The sequence below is a fragment of the Solea solea genome, chromosome 4, assembly GCF_958295425.1.
Source record: "Solea solea chromosome 4, fSolSol10.1, whole genome shotgun sequence".
Lineage (NCBI taxonomy): Eukaryota > Metazoa > Chordata > Actinopteri > Pleuronectiformes > Soleidae > Solea > Solea solea.
Window position 1 is genome coordinate 6,608,474 of NC_081137.1, and position 17,487 is coordinate 6,625,960.

Here is a 17,487-nt window from a genome sequence, read left to right on the forward strand (position 1 = left end):
AAAATACACTGTGAACAAATAATGGGCGTTTTGAAGGCCACTTAAATAAGCGAGGAGTCACAACTGTTCATAGCTGCTTTGTATTTCTTCCATAATTTATGTAAGCACTTGTATCAGAAACATGTGACTCTCTGCATAATTTCTCTCCATCATAAGACAAGACAGCGCTGAAGTGTTTCAAAAGGTCAATGTTCTATCTAACATTTTAGAAACAGTAGATACTATAAAATGTTCAGTCTAACACGGTTCCACCATCTTCATGTTATGATTTCTACTAGAATTTGTTGAAACTGTATGAGAAAAGAAAATCACATCTCTCGCATCTATGTTGGAAATTTTGGTTAATCGTCCCGAGTTTAGTTGAGGAAAACATCAGCTTCCTTAAGGACGTCCTCTTTTTGGTGGAAGTAGTCTCTGAACCAGGAAATATGTTCCTTCTTCTGTTGGACAGTAAGGTAAGGGTTTTTGGACAGACCGGCTACCACAAGTTCCATGAAGTGAAGCACTGGTCCCTGACGAGGGAAGCCCTCCTTCAGATGTTCGTCTAAGAAGACGTGCTCATGAAAATGGACACTGGCTTCCTCCTCCAGTCCTGACATTAGAACAAGAGGACACTGTCAGTGTGAGCCAAATGTTATTTTTTGCATCTCTACATACTGAACACAAGTGCAGCATTCTTTACTCACCAACTTCATTGTTGATTGGATACTGCCACATTTTCCCCTCTTTGGTCCACTGGATCATTTCCTCAAGCCCGTTGCGGGGGGTTTGGTTGACTGACATTGATAACTGGTTTGCAAAGTCCATGTCCCATAAAGTCGGTCGAGCTGAAAACAAGATACAAACATTATTGGCTAATTAAGTTAAAACCGAAGGAATTTGCAAATGTGACTGACTGAAATGATCCATTTGCCGTTTAAAAAGAAACAGTTTCTGTTGTTTAGTTTTCACACACCTTTTAACTGCCCAAAGATTCCAAAGAAGATGTTTAAATTATCCAAGAGTGTTGTAGATTTTAAAATCTCTTGTGATGAGTATATTCAACACACATACTGAAGCCATTTTCCAAAATACTGTCAACAACTGTTTCATCAGTCGGCAAAAAGGGGGCCCTTATAAGCTAAGCTATCAAACATGGTGGTAGGTTCAAGATCGGGGCTGCAGCGATTATTTGATAATCAATTATTAAATTAATTGTCAACTATTTTGTTAATCGATAAATCGGCTTGAAGTTTTCAGATTTTTCAGCTTCTCAAATGTGAATATTTTTTGCTTTCTTTGTTCCATATGACAAATTAATCATTAAAACTGGATCTTTTTGGTTTGTGGACAAAAAAAAGGCATTTGAGAAAATTACAATTTCCAGGTTTGGTAAACACCGACTAACATTTTTTAAGACTTTCTGACTTTATGGATAAATGAAGTACTAGATTAATTGAGAAAATAATCGACAGATTAGTTGATTAGAAAAATAATCGTTAGTTGCAGCCCGAGTCCACAAAACCAAAACACATCAAGAATGTTTATCCACTGACAAACTGCTCCATATTCACTCAATATGAGAAAGCCTGAATCAATTCAGAGCTGAAAACAAACGTTACAATGAAACAACAAGCTAGCGAAATAACTACATAACGAACCCACTGTGAGAAAACATTTAATATAAATGAATAAATCTATAATTACCAACTGCAGAATCAACTCCATCATCATCCGTGACTGGAGAGAAGATATTAAGTCTTTTCCCTTTGAACAAGTTCCTTAAAAAAGAGTAATAAATATATTAAATACATAGTTGATGTGAAAAACTGCCCATGTAATAAAGCGATGTAGATATTTATTACCTTCTAGGAGCAACCTCTGTCTCAGCTCTGTCCTTGTATCCTCTCCCGTCTTCATCAAATTGGATCTGATTGGCCGGCTGAGCGTTCTGGCGCTTGGTGTTCTTTCCTACTTTCATGTCAGCGATAATTACTCTAAAAAATACATTGTTGATCAATTAGGATTTCGAGTTTACCAGGAGATATCAAAATATTAATTCTTGAAACAGTTTTTTACAGTGGTCTTCAGGACACATACCCCAGGCTGTTTATGTCCCCTTTCTTCTGCGCCTCAGTAATGGCCTCATGCTGCCTCAGCTGCTTCAGCAGCTCAGACTCGGCCTGAGTGCTGTTCAGCAGAGTGGCCGCAGCAGCAGACGCAGCTGAAACCAGTTCAGGATCCAGCGCAGCGCTGAAAAACCCAGTGTGGAGAGGATGGAGTTAGTGGATGAAGAAAGACTCGCACTTCTGACACCAAAACAATTACATGACTATCATTTAACAAGCACAAACTACAAGTGCTCCCCTTACCTCTGTGACGAAACGTTCTGCTCTGCAGCCTTCTGAAACATACTGGTGGTACTCTCCATATCAGCTGGCTTGGATTTGGTCGACGACTCATAAATTTGCTGTGCTTGCAAAGTTTTGACCTTCCTCTTGTTGGTAACTTCTACCTTCATGGCACCAAGAAGGTCAAGGAGACTCTCCTTCCCACTTTTTGGTGCATCTGTTTTGTCTTTTTGTGGCTTTGCCATATTCTGTTCAGGTTCAACGTCTGTCTGATGCAGTGTGGTACTTCCATCCTCTGTCTTTAACTCAACTGGGTCCTGCTTTTGTTCAGCCACTGTGAAAACTACTCCTTCATCTACAACCTTCTGCACTGCCAAATCAGGACTTTCTGTCAGTTCAGATTTTACGTCTGCATTTGTTTTCTCACCGAGACCAGAGGGAACAACATCGTCTTTCTTTTCACACAGCTGGACTGAACTTGTGCTGAGCAATTTGCCGACACCTCCATTTGCAAACCTATAATAAGAGTAAAGAACATTTAATAAACATAGAGGTTTGAATCACAGAATCACACTCAACTGTGAATATTATTATTTATATATTTAGCATAGGAAAATAAAAAGTGGGCAAGACTTTGTCATAAAATGCAACATCAACAGAAAACATACATATTGTACAGTGTGTGCATTTGATTGACATTGTCCTCTTTTAATGTTAACATCACATATTGGTTCACAGCTACGTCTGGAGCTTACTCATCCACAGCAAAGACAACAGCAACACACATGAACTTGCAGAGCTGTAAATTTCATAAAAATGGTCCAAATGGTGAGGCCACACAGTTGGTGTAGTGGTTGGCAGGGCTCAGGTTCAAGAGCCTGTTCCAACAATGGCCTTTCTGCATGGAGTTTGCACATTTCTCCGGGTTCTCTGGTTTCCTACCACAGTCCAAAGACATGCAGATTTTAGGATTGGGCAAATTAGACACTCTAGATTGATCGTAGGTAGCTGAGATTGGCACCAGTGGCCCTCATGTGGAGGATAAAGCAGTAAAAGATGAGTGAGTGTGAGGGTCCATGTGGCACCAAGAGCAAAATGTACAGCCCAAACAACTGCCGATCATTGCAGAGTTTCAAATTTTCTGACCATCCTCAATAAACCAAGACAAACTCAGTCAGGGTAAAGTTATTATTTTATCCATGATAATGGAAACTGCAATGCTTACACCGTCTTTGTGAACTCTATAAGACAATACAGAGATGTCAGTGCATGAAAATCCTAGCAGATCAGCACTTTCTTAACATTTATCGCCAAGTTTGACTCTCCAGAATTATCAGTAATAAGTCATAATTTCATTGTGACTAGTCTAAATTGTAGTTGTACAGACGTACCTAATAAAGTGGCGCCTGTGAGTGAACGTTGTCTAATATCGACTGGTGTGATTTTTTTTGTTTTGTTTTACATAACACAATTTAAAAAAATAATCCACAGTTGATTGTTATTATTTTGGTAAATAAATGGTTACTGTTTATCTGTATTATAAAGTACGAGTGATAAGGTCACTGGTCTCGGTTTACGTTTTGACACATGTAGTCTTTACTCACCTGAAAACTGCAGCTTTGTCACATTTAACTGACTCATAAAGAATGACTGAAGGACTTCGTGCTGTGTGAACAATCCGAAATAAAGATCTGTACATGTTTGCTTCTGGAAATGAAATGTCCTTCCACGCTCCTGACGCTAGTTCCCGTTGCTGCAGTGTAAAGTCGCCCCTGTAAACACGAGTGTTACAACATTAGTTCCGTGGTCCCTTTTGCTAACTATGCCAATCATTCTGTGACACTGATTATTCTATCATCGAAAACAAATGTGATGCGTTACCTTACAAATAATCTTTCATTATTTGAACTTCTCATTTACAACACTGTAAGGCATTTGAACACTTTCGGATTAACAAAAATTATAAACAACTCTGCAGCAGACTATGTTAAAAAGTCTTCACTTGGGAAATACTTATAATACAATGACATTTTCAAAGGGGCGTTCCCTCCTCAAGTGTAGGTACAAAAAAACATAAAAAATATAAACAAAAAAACAAAAAGACTTAAGGTAATCTCTTGGCACGTTTTGATTTCATTCATTAATTGTAGGGACTTTATACAGAGTTGGATGTCATAAATAAGGGTGGGGTCTTTATACATTGTGCCTTGTGGATGAAAGATTTTGGCTATAATAAGCAAAACGTTAATCATTAGGTCCAATTTCATGTTCTCTGCCATTACACACTCCATGAACACAATGAAAACGTGCACATAAACATAAAATTGTCCACTTTCACAATAAAAATTTGAACATACACATTAAAGACACGTATATACTCACCGTTATCATTCGGAATATTTCTTTACAGTCTTCTTTAGTTGCAGCACGTATTTTAAACGCCATGTTCAACGTAGAAACGGGGGAATATCAAAACTACACTCAACACTTTTCAGACAACGTTCGTAGTTCTCACGCTGACTGGTCTTCTTGTCATCTAGCTGTATTGCATAATACCGCCCCCTTACGGTGCGGAGTGTAAATTACACAATTGACCATGGAACTTCACACATCACAGAAACACAGAAACAAAAACACATTCACAAACATATGCAACTCTTAAATTAAGGATAACTCACTGTATGTGCCCTGTTGTAGTCCACATTCCAAGTAAGACTCAACGGTTATTATTGGTAATTAGAAATAAATTATGTTTCAGTATTGATAAAGCTAACAACAACTTATATTGTTACATAAATAGTCCATAAATAGTATAAAAATAATAATACACAACATGGACACACTCACACGTTCACAAATCTGTAAAGCTCTTAGATTAAGAGTAACATACAGTTCAATATCTAATTTAATTTTATTTAATGGCTACACACATCTCCCGTCTCACACGTATCTGTAAACAAATCTTGTCTTCATTGTGAGGAAAGTTCATGACCTTTGGTCATGTCTTTTTGCTCATATAATTTATTATAAACATACAGTAGATTCATTGGTAATTGTAATGGAGGGATTAGAAGATGTTGCTATTGTAGACTGAGCTACACCAACGTCTGCGCTCAGAGAAAGCTATTGTGTGTTGTTCATTCCTTGCCAGTAAACATAGATAAAGAGATCATTTGTGTCTTCCTACCTCAATTAAAAAAAACTACCCATCAGCACTAGTAATGTGGTGTTATAAACAGGTTTCATATGCAAAAGATGAGTAAAGGCAATCTTTGCAAAGGTTATTATGTAATCCTTGATTAATAATGCCAAGATAACCCTTTAATTAGATAACTAATTAAAGCTGCAGTGCATTTTTCATTACAAAAAATGTTTCATTCGCACCATTGCCAAAGGAGTTCACACACGACTCGGTTTCTCGTGCTGCCTGGTGACATTACCACACGGCACACAGAAAGAGATTTGTTTTATGTCACGACAAACGGAGGCAACAGTAATACAATAACACTGTCAACAAAGCTACACACTGCAGCTTTAAACATTAATTTTGGTTTGTAAAAGGAACCAAAATGACCTGACGAGAATATAATGAAGTGGGGATAATAAAAAGTGAAATTCTTCAATATAATCATAGTACAATTAGTCACTATTATTTCAGAGCCAAAAAAAAGGAATTCAGCTTGTCCTGAGGGTGGCATCAGAGGTACAGTAATGTTCCTGCTACATTAAAATCAGTTTCTATTATATTTCTTTATTATTTTGATATTTAAAAAAAATGATTTTTGTAGAAATCATTTCAGAGACGTTTGTTTAGAAAACACTGAAACAACAGCTGCATTTAAATGTTATTAAAAAGTACAAAAGTTATATTCTATACTTTGAAAATTATTTATTAAAAATTATGATAGGAAGCTTAAAAAATCCATCAGAAAAAGGGATTAATACAAAATCTGATTTATTTTAGAGTAAAAAAAGAACATGAAATCAATTAGAATATAAGCTGAAACATTACAGATCTCACAGACAGACTTCAGTTCTCATTGGGCACGAACATATTTACAAAAATCTGGTCACATTTGTTCTTCATCAGTCAAAAGTTCAGAAACTCTTGCTTCATACCACTCCAGAGTTTAACCCTTTAAAAAGTTCAGCCCAAACAATGATCATTGAATGTTCATCTGCACCAACATGATAAAAAAAATCTCCACTACATACACCAGTCTCAGTGTGGCGACTGTGTACTTGCTCCAGGAGACTCGGACCGTTCCATCTTCATACCTGTATCGAGCTGGGTGGAGGAAATTGAGGTTGGGAGCACGGAGCTCTTAGGCTCCAAAGAGGATGAGGCAGATGAGGGCAGTGATACTACTATGTATTTCTGCAGAGGTCGTGACGCGGTCAGTCCAGGGCCACTGCCAGACTGGGTTAGGGTTAGTCCAGGGCCACTGCCAGACTCCAGTTTTACCAAAGGCTGTAAGTTGGAAGAGGCGCTGGGAACCGTGCTAGTTACTGATGATGCCGACTGGGAAGAGCTGAGGGTGATTACCTGGAGGGATGACACAGACAGAGATGTAAATCCACACTCAAATGTAGGTTGCAGCAACAAGTGAGATGTGAGGAATGGACAATAATGTTGATATTAGAGTTGCAGCTAATGATTATTTCCATCATTGATGAATCTGTCGATTATTTTCACGATTAAATGAGTAATCGTTTGGTCCATAAAATGTCAGAAAAACGTAAAACAAAATGTTGATCAGTGTCTTGTTTTGTCCCCAAACCAAAATTATTCACTTTTAATAACTTTGTTATATGGAGCAAAGACATTAAAAATACATTCACATTTAATAAGCAGAAAAATAACAAATCTTTTTACAAAAAAAGCTTCCAACCGATTAACTCACAATTCACGATTAATTTAGTAATCGATAAATAATCGCGTAATCGCCTCGGCACGGTTTAGGTGAAATTTCACATATGCCTTAGATAAAACTGAAAATACTGATTTACAAAACTTGAGTAATGAATAATGATTTAGGAAAATGTGGATCCCAAGGCTGAATGATAGGAGAAACACATACATGGAGCAACATTTCAATTTAAGTAAAACAAGCACCTGTTGAGTTGAGGCGGCTCCTGCACTGGTTGCCATGACGATGTACTTAGTTGCCGGAGGAGATGGTTGTGATGGGGTCCCTGGTCGAGGGGACATCAGAGTGAGGGAGCTTGGAACCTTAATGATGCTGGGAGTGCGAGGCCCCGACCCACTGAGCCCACTTTGTGAGACGGAGAGAGTGGGACGAGGCTGCAAGGAAAAACATGTATCAATTATTGAACCTGCTAGTTTAACTGTGAATGTCACATGAATGGCTTCATGTTTACTTTTAAGTGTGATACGTAAATAATACACAATGTTTTTTCAAAAGATTAAATTCCATATTTATGATTTAAAGGTCCCGTCTGCCGCATTTAAGAAAATGTACAGGCAGAAACTGAATATACTAACCATTATGTTTATTTAAGCATATAGTAGAGTTAAAATAAAATATGTACGATTTTCACAGCCTTAAATTAAGTACTGCAGAGTTCTAGACATAGTGTTGAAGCAATTTTGAAGCAACAGCTAACTACCGAAATGAAGAACAACATCCTTTTTGGTATGCGAAGGCCTCCATAGTTTACATGTCACAAATTGTACACACTGGACCTTTACATGTAAGGATAATATAAAGCTGCAAGCTGTTTTACTTTTTCTCTTTCAGCCAAACTAATGTGTTCTCATTCTTTTCACGCGAGTTTAATTATTCAGTAATTTAATTATTCACTTTAATCATTTAATGTTTTTCTCTGATCCCGTAGTAAATGTACCTGAGTGATTGTTAATGTGGTTCTGTTGACTTGTTGGGCTTGCAGTGCTGCTTGGGTCCTTGCTTTCATTACATGGGAACAAAGCATAGGTCCAAGGTAACCGTAGTCCGTCCGATACTGCTCCACATTGTCAGGCTGGGGTCGAATCTTGGCAATGACACTTGCACAGTGTTTCTTTGAAAAGAAAAAAATATTTTGTATTCATGATATAAAAGGTAAGAAAAAAAAAAAAACAACTAAAAAAGTTGTTTTGTGAAATGTGAAAGTTTAAACTGCATCATAATTATAGAGCTTTATTTATTACCAGTAAGAGGCTTTGAACATGATCGGCTCCTATCTTATCAATGTTGGAGACGACCGGTCCTTCCATCACTGCTTTAATGCGAGCGCCCTCTATAGTAAGCCGAGGAAGGATCAAAGTCTTAATCACCTATATGGAGAAAAAAACAAAACAGGGAGTTATTGCCCACATATAAAAGAAATTAAAAGGATCAAAGCGAGGGAATCACACTCACATCAGGTCCCAATTCTGCAAGTCCCGCGATGCAGCCATAACGTGTCGTCCACTGGGTTTTCTCATCCAACCAACTCTGAGGAAACAGGTCAGTCTGCTTAAGTATGTGAGGTATTTTCAAAATAGTATATAGAGTAGAGTATCTTCCTATTCAATTTAAGAAACGTCAGTCTGTCTGTTAATGAAATAACTGTAACAGTTCATGTGACGGGCTTCATACTTGGCACGTGACTTAGTATGCTTAGAATGTTACGTGCCAAGTGTGTATACCGTGCCAGTGTTAGGACGAGAAAAGCAAGACATGTCGGATAAAATGTGACAGATACAGTACATGGCTATATTAGCCACGTCCACCCTTTCTCACATGGGAGACAGATGCCGTCCTTACCTTCCTTTGATCTGTATGCGGTCTACCATGGCAACCATGGTAGTTAAATTACACGTTTGAATGTTCTTTGTTAAAAGAACACACAAGTGTGTGCAGTGTCAACTCTTTTTGGATAAAAAATACAAAAGAGGTATCTGTCAAATGGGTTGCTTGACATGCTTCAAACTTGGCAGGTGACTTACTGAGAGTACAAATGTGTGCAGTGCCACCTTTGACAATGTTTTGATAACCGGTGCCGTTTTACTAGTTATATTAAAGCATATTTGGGACCAGGAAAGTTTTAAAAAGCTCAATATCACATCATCCACATTCCAAATAACTATGGACGTATCAAGTTTTTGCACAACTCAAATACCCACCTTAGTCAAAGTCTTGGTAATACGGGACTGGATGTTGTTGGTTGTAGTACTGAATGTTTTACAACTTTGGGCCATGAGGCGAGCAGCGAAGTCTCGTAAAGCCCAGTGGTTGTCAACATCCGGTCGCAAACAGAGCTGCTTACTCACAATGCATGTCACCACAGCTGGGATGAGCTCATGCAGCTACAAATACACAAGAAAAAATACATAAGAAAATAAAAGTACTTGAGATTACACCCTCCAGACACAACATTGTGTTTATTTTCTTCACTCACATATTTCTCCAAATAAAGGGTGGGATTGTCCATTAGAGCTTTGACCATCCTCATTAGATAAATCAGCAGTGCCAAGTTGTTCTGTACCACATTCACACGAACCTTCAGGGAGAACATAGGGTCAGTACATGGACCAGATATTTTATGTGGGTGTTTAAAAGCATTACAACTCAGATCCTCACCCCTTCAGAAATAAATGTGCTGAATCTTGGAAGCATCTGATACAGTCCAGGATCTGTAGCAATACTCTGCAGAGCTTCCTGAGTGAAACAAGAGAGAAAATGCATCAATAAAAAGAAAATGACATCTTTGTTTTTTCATAGAAAATGTTCCCTTAAACTCTGAAGAGTCAGCACTACTTAACTATCTAATCAAGAGACACAAAACATGAATAAAATAAAACACATAAAGATAGACAGACTGAACTCACAGCTCTCTTAGCTTCACATGAGCCGACACATGCTTCTGTGATCTCCTTGTAGTAGAGCTGCTGTTCCACAGACAGTTCATGAGTGCTGCGTGGCTTCAACCTTATTAGACCCTTCTCCTTTCCTGAAACACAAAGGAGAAACACATTGTGGCAACGCATTAGTAAGGGAAGGTGGAAGCAAAGCAGGAGCATGAGAAGAAAACAAAAGAATAATTTTAAAATTAGACATGTTACCAACCTTTGCCATCTGCGGCTGTCGCCCCCTGACTCTTGCCCTGAATTGTAGCTTCGTCCTCTTGGCCAGGTTTGACAACTTTAAGAGGCTCTGTAGATTCAACCTTTTGCTGCTCTTTTGTTGCTGAAAGGTGGAAAATTAAACTCAATGCTAAGTTTGTCCCATAAATATTTTGTTGGGTGTTTTTCAGAAAATGTATGCAGGGCTTACCTGGTGGTGGATTTTCTGGAATAGAAGGCTCCACCCCCTCAATGCTTAACCAGTGGGCTATGGATTAACAGACAAGTGTGACAAGTGTAAGCATGCAGTCCAATGGAGACATTATATTATCTTAGCAAATAACAACATATGTGAATACCTTTTAGAGACACATCTAATGGAACTCTGGGAAGTGGTGTGTTTATAATGTCACTAAGATCGACTTCCCTTTCCTCATAAAAGTGAAGCTCTCTTCCACCCCCGCTTGCAAAGCGAAAAGGAATAAACTCTTGCGACTGGAACCCAAACAGCGGCTGTAATAACAGGAAATTAGTTCAAGTGCGGGAATTAGAAAGATACCAGAGCAAAATACTTCCTGTCAAATGTCATTAAATAAATAAGGGGTTAAAAGCAAGTTCATGACACAAACCCTCTTACCTCAACATTTTTTAGCTTGAGAGCATTATCTATGTCACTGGTGGTTAGTTTACGTCTCTTCCCATGATGCATAAATTTGAGAGCATCCTATGAAAAAGATGAGAAGACCACAACAATTCAAGATCCAATGAAACATTCAGTAATGAGGTTACTAAGCAATTATAGAGCAATTAACAAAATGTTTGCCTAGAATAATGTATGATTTACCTGTGCAATTTCTTTTATTCTGTAGCTGACCTCTTCACTCAATGCTACACAGCTCTCCTCCTGTAACTGACCCACTCCAACAGACTCTGCTATGGCCTTCATGGACTCCGTGGGCACGACGACCGAACATTGCTTCTGCCGCCGCTCCTCTGCCATGGCTGAAAAAAAAGTCCACACAGGTCTGTGAATATCACTTCTCTTGCTGAATTCTTGCACTGCAGCCCTAGTTTTTAGGAAACATTTTAGTTAAACTAAATTTGAATCGTTACTGTAAATGGTATTAAATTCAATGAATCTAAACAAAGTTGCAATCTCACCTAATTGACATATTTTGATAGACCTAATATGTTTATGTATAGAGCTGCAAATGATGTGTTGCTCTTTGTTGTCACACCTGTACAAGGAAACCTTCCAGAGACAAAATAACTTGACATTTTAAAGACAAAAAAGACAACTATTAAATATATAACCAACAATAGCAATTTGGTGGTTCACCTTCTATTTTTAAAGCTATGGTCTACTTCTATAGATATATTTTGACTGAAAGTAAAATGTAATATTGTCGATCATTATTATATTTAACAGCTTTAACATACGAGACAGATAAAAACATGTATCTAGAGCAAGCATTTTAATTAATTAATGTTCATGCATGAATGGACATAACTGAGAGAAGTAAAAAAACAACCCCACAATAATCATCTTCATGCAGCGGTAAAAACACGCCAGGGAAAGGCAGTTAAAAGGCAGTTATAATTATTATATTATTACTGCATTCAAATCAATAATATCTATTCACTCTCGTCCACAATCCTGCAATTGTGTGGCAATGTGAAAGCCAACACGATCATTTTAGCAATGGGTGGAGGCTGTGATTTCTATAAATGTATCAGTGAAAACACTTGGGAGCTTGCTTTAAAGTTTAACATCTGCACATCAAATGAATCAATGTATGCTACACTAATTATCGACATATTCAGTGTTGTAAAACGTGAACATTTGAGAGAAATAAGGATTTCTCTGCACACTTCGTGTGTGTAAACAAACAAGTTGAACAGTAAGCGGGTTAACCGTTCTGACAGAACTGAAGCCACAGAGTCAACATTAAAGGCACTAAGCATTAAAACGCATCAAGTTTGTTGCAAAAAGTATTTTAAAAGTAGATTTTAAACCTCACGACACCAGCATATTTCTTCAATATTAACTTAGAGTGATACAAATTTGCAGTGTGTTAGCTAGCATGCTAGTAACTTAGCTGCCGTTGACATTTTTACCTGTGCGAAGTTGTCCTCTCCTTTTTGAGTTCAAGCGGGAACTTACACGAATAAAAACACTCAGTGATAAGATTTGCAAAAATAATTATTCCGTACGGCTGATGGTTCTCTACGTATATCCATTTCTTGGGCGATATAAGTAACTAATTCATGCACAGCAGCTGGGACCGTACGTGAATTACCGCTTGTATTGCGTCGCCATTTTGAATCGCGTTCCGGTTGAAATATCGCGAGATAACAATTCAGTTCTCTCCGTCGCTCGAGGAACCATCTTCGAGTACAACAGGTTTCGCTTTTTCTGGGAATTATTTTACAATCATAACTTCACGCCAAACGCAAAGCTATGGAAATCAGATATATACTAAACAAAAGAAAATCTATATTTCACAGGACGTGGATGGATAAGAATATGTGTAGTGTAATTGACTTATTAGATACAAAGGGGGATGTATATTGTCTGCTTTTGAGTGTGACCTCAAAGAATTTGAATCTGTTACTGGTGCCATACCAAACACATTCCTTTTGTTGCCAAAAAATAAAAAAACATCTTTGTTGGCCTACTCTCAATCCCCACCTCATCTACCCACACTTTCTATAAATGGAATTCATTTCCACTCTAACAAATGATTTATACCCTACTCAATCTTATAGGAATAACATTATGAACCATTTGAACTCCCAAATTCCATAAATACCCAGTTCCACCCAAAACAAAAGAAATCCTCTTCAAAATAGTGAATAATACATACCCTTCCAGCTACTTTTAAAATTTGACTTTGATGTAAATTAATGTATTTTTCTGGAAACACTGTATGAAATGGTTACATATAAAATACAGGGTTGCTACAACTATATATGACAATGCTTTTACTCTGGGTGTAAACGTGTTTCTCAATCTTCTCTGCTTCACAGTGAAGCAGAGAACATTTTTTTATGTCCTTTGCTATAATTTATATGTATATATTTTCGTCCCCCCCCCCCCTCAGGAGTTAGCAGTTTTTGAAAAAATGCCGGACCAAGTGAAAATATCGCATGAAGGTACTGTTACACTAAACTGCTGTATCACTGACACTAATGCACATTGTTCCAGTGCAGACCATTAACAAACAGCAGACACTCTGAGATTAATGTGTCCTAACATTGTAGTTTGTAATATTAATGTTCTATGAACATGTGTAAATGCACATATTTGGGCTGTGGGACATTGAAACCAGTCAATATGTCTTCTGCAAATAATGTTTTTTATTTGTACATGTTCAGAAATGTGTCTGTAAGTGAGGAGTAGAGCAAGAATTCAGTTTGATGCAGGACGCACTGTTCTTATGAGGCAGTAAATGCAATAACATATTAACTTCTGTGAAACAGCTGGAGGGACAAATCAACAAAAGCCTGTACATTAATCATTCCTGTTCAACTTGTTGCTAGAATACTGCTATACATATTATTTTCACTAAGTATCTCAAGTATTCATAATTTTGGGTGCTGGTGTATACTAATGTAGCGTCTAATGGAAAGATGTAGGTATCATTTACATCTGTTTTATTTCAGAACTGGAGAGCAGTGGTTTCTGTGAGAATCCACTGTTTGGGTGCCTCGTGGCAGAAGTACCTGAGGAGCATAAATCCAAAGAAGGTAAAATGTGAATGTCAAAGCCTTTTTGTTGAAGTCCTCTTCATCTGTTCATAAAAATATAGCAGCAGTCTTACACTTAAAATGGAAGTGTAAGACTGCTTTTATCTGTTCATAAAAATATAGCAGCAGTCTTACACTTAAAATGGAATGCCTTTAACCACCAAATCATTGTGAACAGTTGTTTTTTGTGGGAATTAAATCATAATTGTTGCTTTTTTTTGATTGATAGAAAGTAATATTAGTTTAAAAGGTTTTCCAGACTTGTACATACAGCTCAGCAATTAATGGAAATGCAGAAATGGAGATGCAATATTTTCTTAAAGCCAAAATGTGTGTCAAATTACTAAAAAAATTATTATTATTGTTGAATTGAAACTGAGGATAATTATGTATAAATTACTATTTCTTCTCATATCGCAATCGCAATGTTTGTCTTCTCTCCATGTAGGATTCACAGTTGTCGGATATGGACTTTACTTTTACACTTACAGTACCTGGAGGGGGCGGGCATTACATTTGGAGGATCTGTATGTGATGCCAGAATTCCGAGGTAAAAAGTCTTCTCAAGAAAACTTAAACAATATCTATACATTTTGTTTTCTTTTGTAATCTTTTCCTTATGTGTCCCAAACATGTGATTTTTCCGTGTTCTCTACAGGACGTGGCATAGGCAAAAGTATGCTGAGCAAAGTTGCTGAGGTAAGGATGTTTTATTAACAATTTAAGCCTAATAAGGAATAATATATTATAATTTTATTTAAGTAGCACTTTTAAACGGTCAGGTTTACATAAGCACATTTACACACAAAGCAATAGGGGTGGGAATCACTGTGTACCTCACGATACAATGATTTTGTGATAATCAATTTATTGCAAGATAATCGTATAGAGATACATCACGATATCTGTCTAATTGAAGAAAACAAAACGCCTGTGAAAAGTGAAAAGTTCAGGATTTCCTTATTTATTCACAACATAGATAAAAAAGTGCATAAAGTCATAAAGAACGTGGATGGGGGATCTCTGAGTAGTGATATGAAGTCCCTGCCGAGTGAAACTGACAGGGACTTTTTACTTTAGAGCCCCTTAATGCCTTGGCATATGGATTATCGTATTGCACAAGGTAGGACGATGATATATCACTAAATCTGTATTTTGACCCACCCCTACAAATCAAAAAACAATAACAGGATACTCGGGGACAAGACAACAGAATGACAAAAATCAAATCACCACTTGTCAAAATAAACAAGAAAAACAGTCAGACAAGTCAAAAGGAAGCAAAGCTGTTTTTCCTTTCCATGGCCGCAAAGATGGCTCTTATGGGTCAACATTTCTGCTACGGAGCTCACAAGCTTTAATTGTGATCAGCAAATCAATTCTAAATTGCACAGGTGGAGAGAAGCCGGGATAAGGGTCACGTGATGTTTTCTGTTAAAATAAGTAGCCAGTTATTGCGATGCTGCAGTGCGTAAAAGGGATGAAATTTACATTTACAATTTATTTTCATTGGATTGTTGTGCAAAGACCAGCTGCCCAGTGTGATGGAGAGGTAGTGGTGCATGATTAACTCAAGGCCTGTTTTGTTTGCTCAGGTGGCGAAAAAGATGCAGTGTGCACGCTTGCAGTTGTCTGTGTTGAACTGGAATACTCCTTCTCGAGATTTCTATGCTGCTAAAGGAGCTCAGGACCTCACAGCCGCTGAAGGCTGGCACTTAATACGATTTGATGGACAAAGCCTTGATAACTTGGCAAATGATGCACCTAAAGATTAGTCTTTTTTCTTGAATGGGTTTCGGTGGCATACTGCCGGTCACTGGGGTCATGGAGCTGATTCACTGCCAAAACCAAGAATATAATGTTTAACAAAATGTCCAGTTATTCACAAAGTGACCTGGTGGACTTTGCAAATATAAACTACCATTCATAAACAAATGCATTTTTGTTTTTCAAAGATAAAGCTTACGTGTGAGACAAACAACATTTCAAAAAACATTTCCTGCAAGTGCTTGAAACTATTATTAACTATATATGAAAGAAATGAGTGCTTTAGTTTGTGAATGGTGTTTTATATTTGCAAAGAGCAACGTTCTCTGTTTGTGAATTATTGGTTATTTGTAAAACATGGTCTGTTAGTAATTTAGCTCCACTGGGTGATCAATGTTAAGTGTCCATTTTCATCCATTAATATATCATGATATACTGTATAGACCTATATAAATTTCAAATAAAAAAAGCTTTAGATTACTTTCTAATTGGACTATATATTATCATACAAATCTTAGTGAAATAAACAAGGGATTCTCTGGAACCTTTGTTCTCAATCAAAAAATCCACTTGATCCAGCAGGGTTTTCATTGTATGGTTGTTTTTGGTCCTTCCTATGTAGGAAATGTCACAAATAAATTCACTAGTGATTTGTTGTAATTAAAAACGTCCTTAACATCCAAAACCAATCATACTTACGCAGTATGTTTTTAATTTGATTAGAAATACTCTAATTTAATACATTTTCAAAAATGGAACACAAGATGTGACATTATTTGCCAGCATGTTTTGCCTCTTGTATGGCTGTGTTCGTAAATGTTTAAAAGGAAAACGTTGACTTTGACAAGCTTCTCACATGCAGTTAAATCCCAGATGTGTTACCATTTCTTTCCAGCAGGTGGCACATTGAACTTTTTTTTATGATACACATTTTGATTCAGCATGATCTAGACTGTGATTCGTCTGTGATGAGCAATATACGGTAGTGTAGACAAGGGAAAGCTGGATTTACTTAAATGTTAATTAAAAATTAGTTAAATTAATTAATATCAACGTTTAGAATGTGTGAGAGAGGGAATACTGGGAAATGTAAATGGTCTTAAACTTCACGTTAAATTCCCTGATGGTAAATTAAGTTAAAGGAAAGGATGACATGCAACAACCTTTGTAACCCAAAACTCCTTTATTTAAACATCTCTAGTCATCCCTTTCTAATCTGTAGTGCAAACTGTTTGTGAAAATGACATTTATTTGTGTAAAAAAAAAAAGACTCACAAAGTCAGCCATATGAAAACCCCAGTGACATTACATTTGAATTACAAGCGAGTATTTTTCTTGGGCAGAAATTTCAAGCAGGGTACATGGATTAAACAAACAGTTACAACACTCTTGAAACTTGAACACAGTTAATAGTTATCACATAGATGAGTATGAAAGGAGAGCTCACTGTACATGTGTATGGAATAATGGAGCAATTTCCACACTTTATATAACATAAAAACAAATAACATATAAAGTAGAAAGGATATTTAGATCTGAGGAATCCAATCAGTCCCAATATCCAGTCAAGAT

At 37.1% G+C, this 17,487-nt stretch overlaps 3 protein-coding genes and 1 long non-coding RNA gene across 4 annotated transcripts; 2 read left to right on the top strand and 2 right to left on the bottom strand.

Annotated features, from left to right (window-relative positions):
- Nucleotides 1-64: 64 nt before the first annotated feature.
- mrps31 (mitochondrial ribosomal protein S31) lies at nt 65-4,102 on the bottom strand. Its single transcript, XM_058627712.1, has 7 exons — nt 3,935-4,102; nt 2,352-2,846; nt 2,080-2,232; nt 1,845-1,976; nt 1,687-1,760; nt 687-827; nt 65-592 (listed from the first exon to the last, which is right to left on the bottom strand). The coding sequence occupies exons 1-7, from the start codon at nt 4,027-4,029 to the stop codon at nt 357-359; spliced, it is 1,326 nt and encodes a 441-aa protein (XP_058483695.1). The 5' UTR covers nt 4,030-4,102; the 3' UTR covers nt 65-356.
- Nucleotides 4,103-6,268: 2,166 nt separating this feature from the next.
- On the bottom strand, nt 6,269-12,735 carry taf6 (TAF6 RNA polymerase II, TATA box binding protein (TBP)-associated factor). The gene is made up of 15 exons (XM_058626403.1): nt 12,517-12,735; nt 11,243-11,400; nt 11,036-11,122; nt 10,758-10,911; nt 10,610-10,666; nt 10,403-10,522; nt 10,165-10,286; nt 9,917-9,994; nt 9,735-9,836; nt 9,460-9,642; nt 8,714-8,788; nt 8,503-8,628; nt 8,199-8,372; nt 7,447-7,635; nt 6,269-6,876 (listed from the first exon to the last, which is right to left on the bottom strand). The coding sequence occupies exons 2-15, from the start codon at nt 11,396-11,398 to the stop codon at nt 6,553-6,555; spliced, it is 1,947 nt and encodes a 648-aa protein (XP_058482386.1). The 5' UTR covers nt 11,399-11,400; nt 12,517-12,735; the 3' UTR covers nt 6,269-6,552.
- Nucleotides 8,635-11,409, top strand: LOC131457893 (uncharacterized). The gene is made up of 3 exons (XR_009240030.1): nt 8,635-8,800; nt 10,590-10,695; nt 11,268-11,409. It is a non-coding gene; the product is annotated as an uncharacterized LOC131457893 (long non-coding RNA).
- On the top strand, nt 12,483-17,301 carry sat2b (spermidine/spermine N1-acetyltransferase family member 2b). Its single transcript, XM_058627845.1, has 6 exons — nt 12,483-12,488; nt 13,503-13,554; nt 14,065-14,148; nt 14,597-14,698; nt 14,807-14,847; nt 15,744-17,301. The coding sequence occupies exons 1-6, from the start codon at nt 12,483-12,485 to the stop codon at nt 15,921-15,923; spliced, it is 465 nt and encodes a 154-aa protein (XP_058483828.1). The 3' UTR covers nt 15,924-17,301.
- Nucleotides 17,302-17,487: the final 186 nt, after the last annotated feature.

What these genes read in the sequence shown, in the direction of transcription:
- taf6 (XM_058626403.1), bottom strand. Translation starts at nt 11,398, where the DNA reads ATGGCAGAGGAGCGGCGGCAGAAGCAATGTTCGGTCGTCGTGCCCACG. An exon ending in TTACCAAGACTTTGACTAAG is followed by an intron (nt 8,789 to 9,459) that starts GTGGGTATTTGA and finishes CTGTTTCCTCAG; the next exon opens with AGTTGGTTGGATGAGAAAAC. An exon ending in CCACATTAACAATCACTCAG is followed by an intron (nt 7,636 to 8,198) that starts GTACATTTACTA and finishes TTTTCCTTGCAG; the next exon opens with CCTCGTCCCACTCTCTCCGT.
- mrps31 (XM_058627712.1), bottom strand. Translation starts at nt 4,029, where the DNA reads ATGTACAGATCTTTATTTCGGATTGTTCACACAGCACGAAGTCCTTCA. An exon ending in GACAAAGCTGCAGTTTTCAG is followed by an intron (nt 2,847 to 3,934) that starts GTGAGTAAAGAC and finishes CTCTTATTATAG; the next exon opens with GTTTGCAAATGGAGGTGTCG. An exon ending in CAGAACGTTTCGTCACAGAG is followed by an intron (nt 2,233 to 2,351) that starts GTAAGGGGAGCA and finishes TGGGTTTTTCAG; the next exon opens with CGCTGCGCTGGATCCTGAAC.
- sat2b (XM_058627845.1), top strand. An exon ending in AGTGAAAATATCGCATGAAG is followed by an intron (nt 13,555 to 14,064) that starts GTACTGTTACAC and finishes GTTTTATTTCAG; the next exon opens with AACTGGAGAGCAGTGGTTTC. An exon ending in GGAGCATAAATCCAAAGAAG is followed by an intron (nt 14,149 to 14,596) that starts GTAAAATGTGAA and finishes CTCTCCATGTAG; the next exon opens with GATTCACAGTTGTCGGATAT.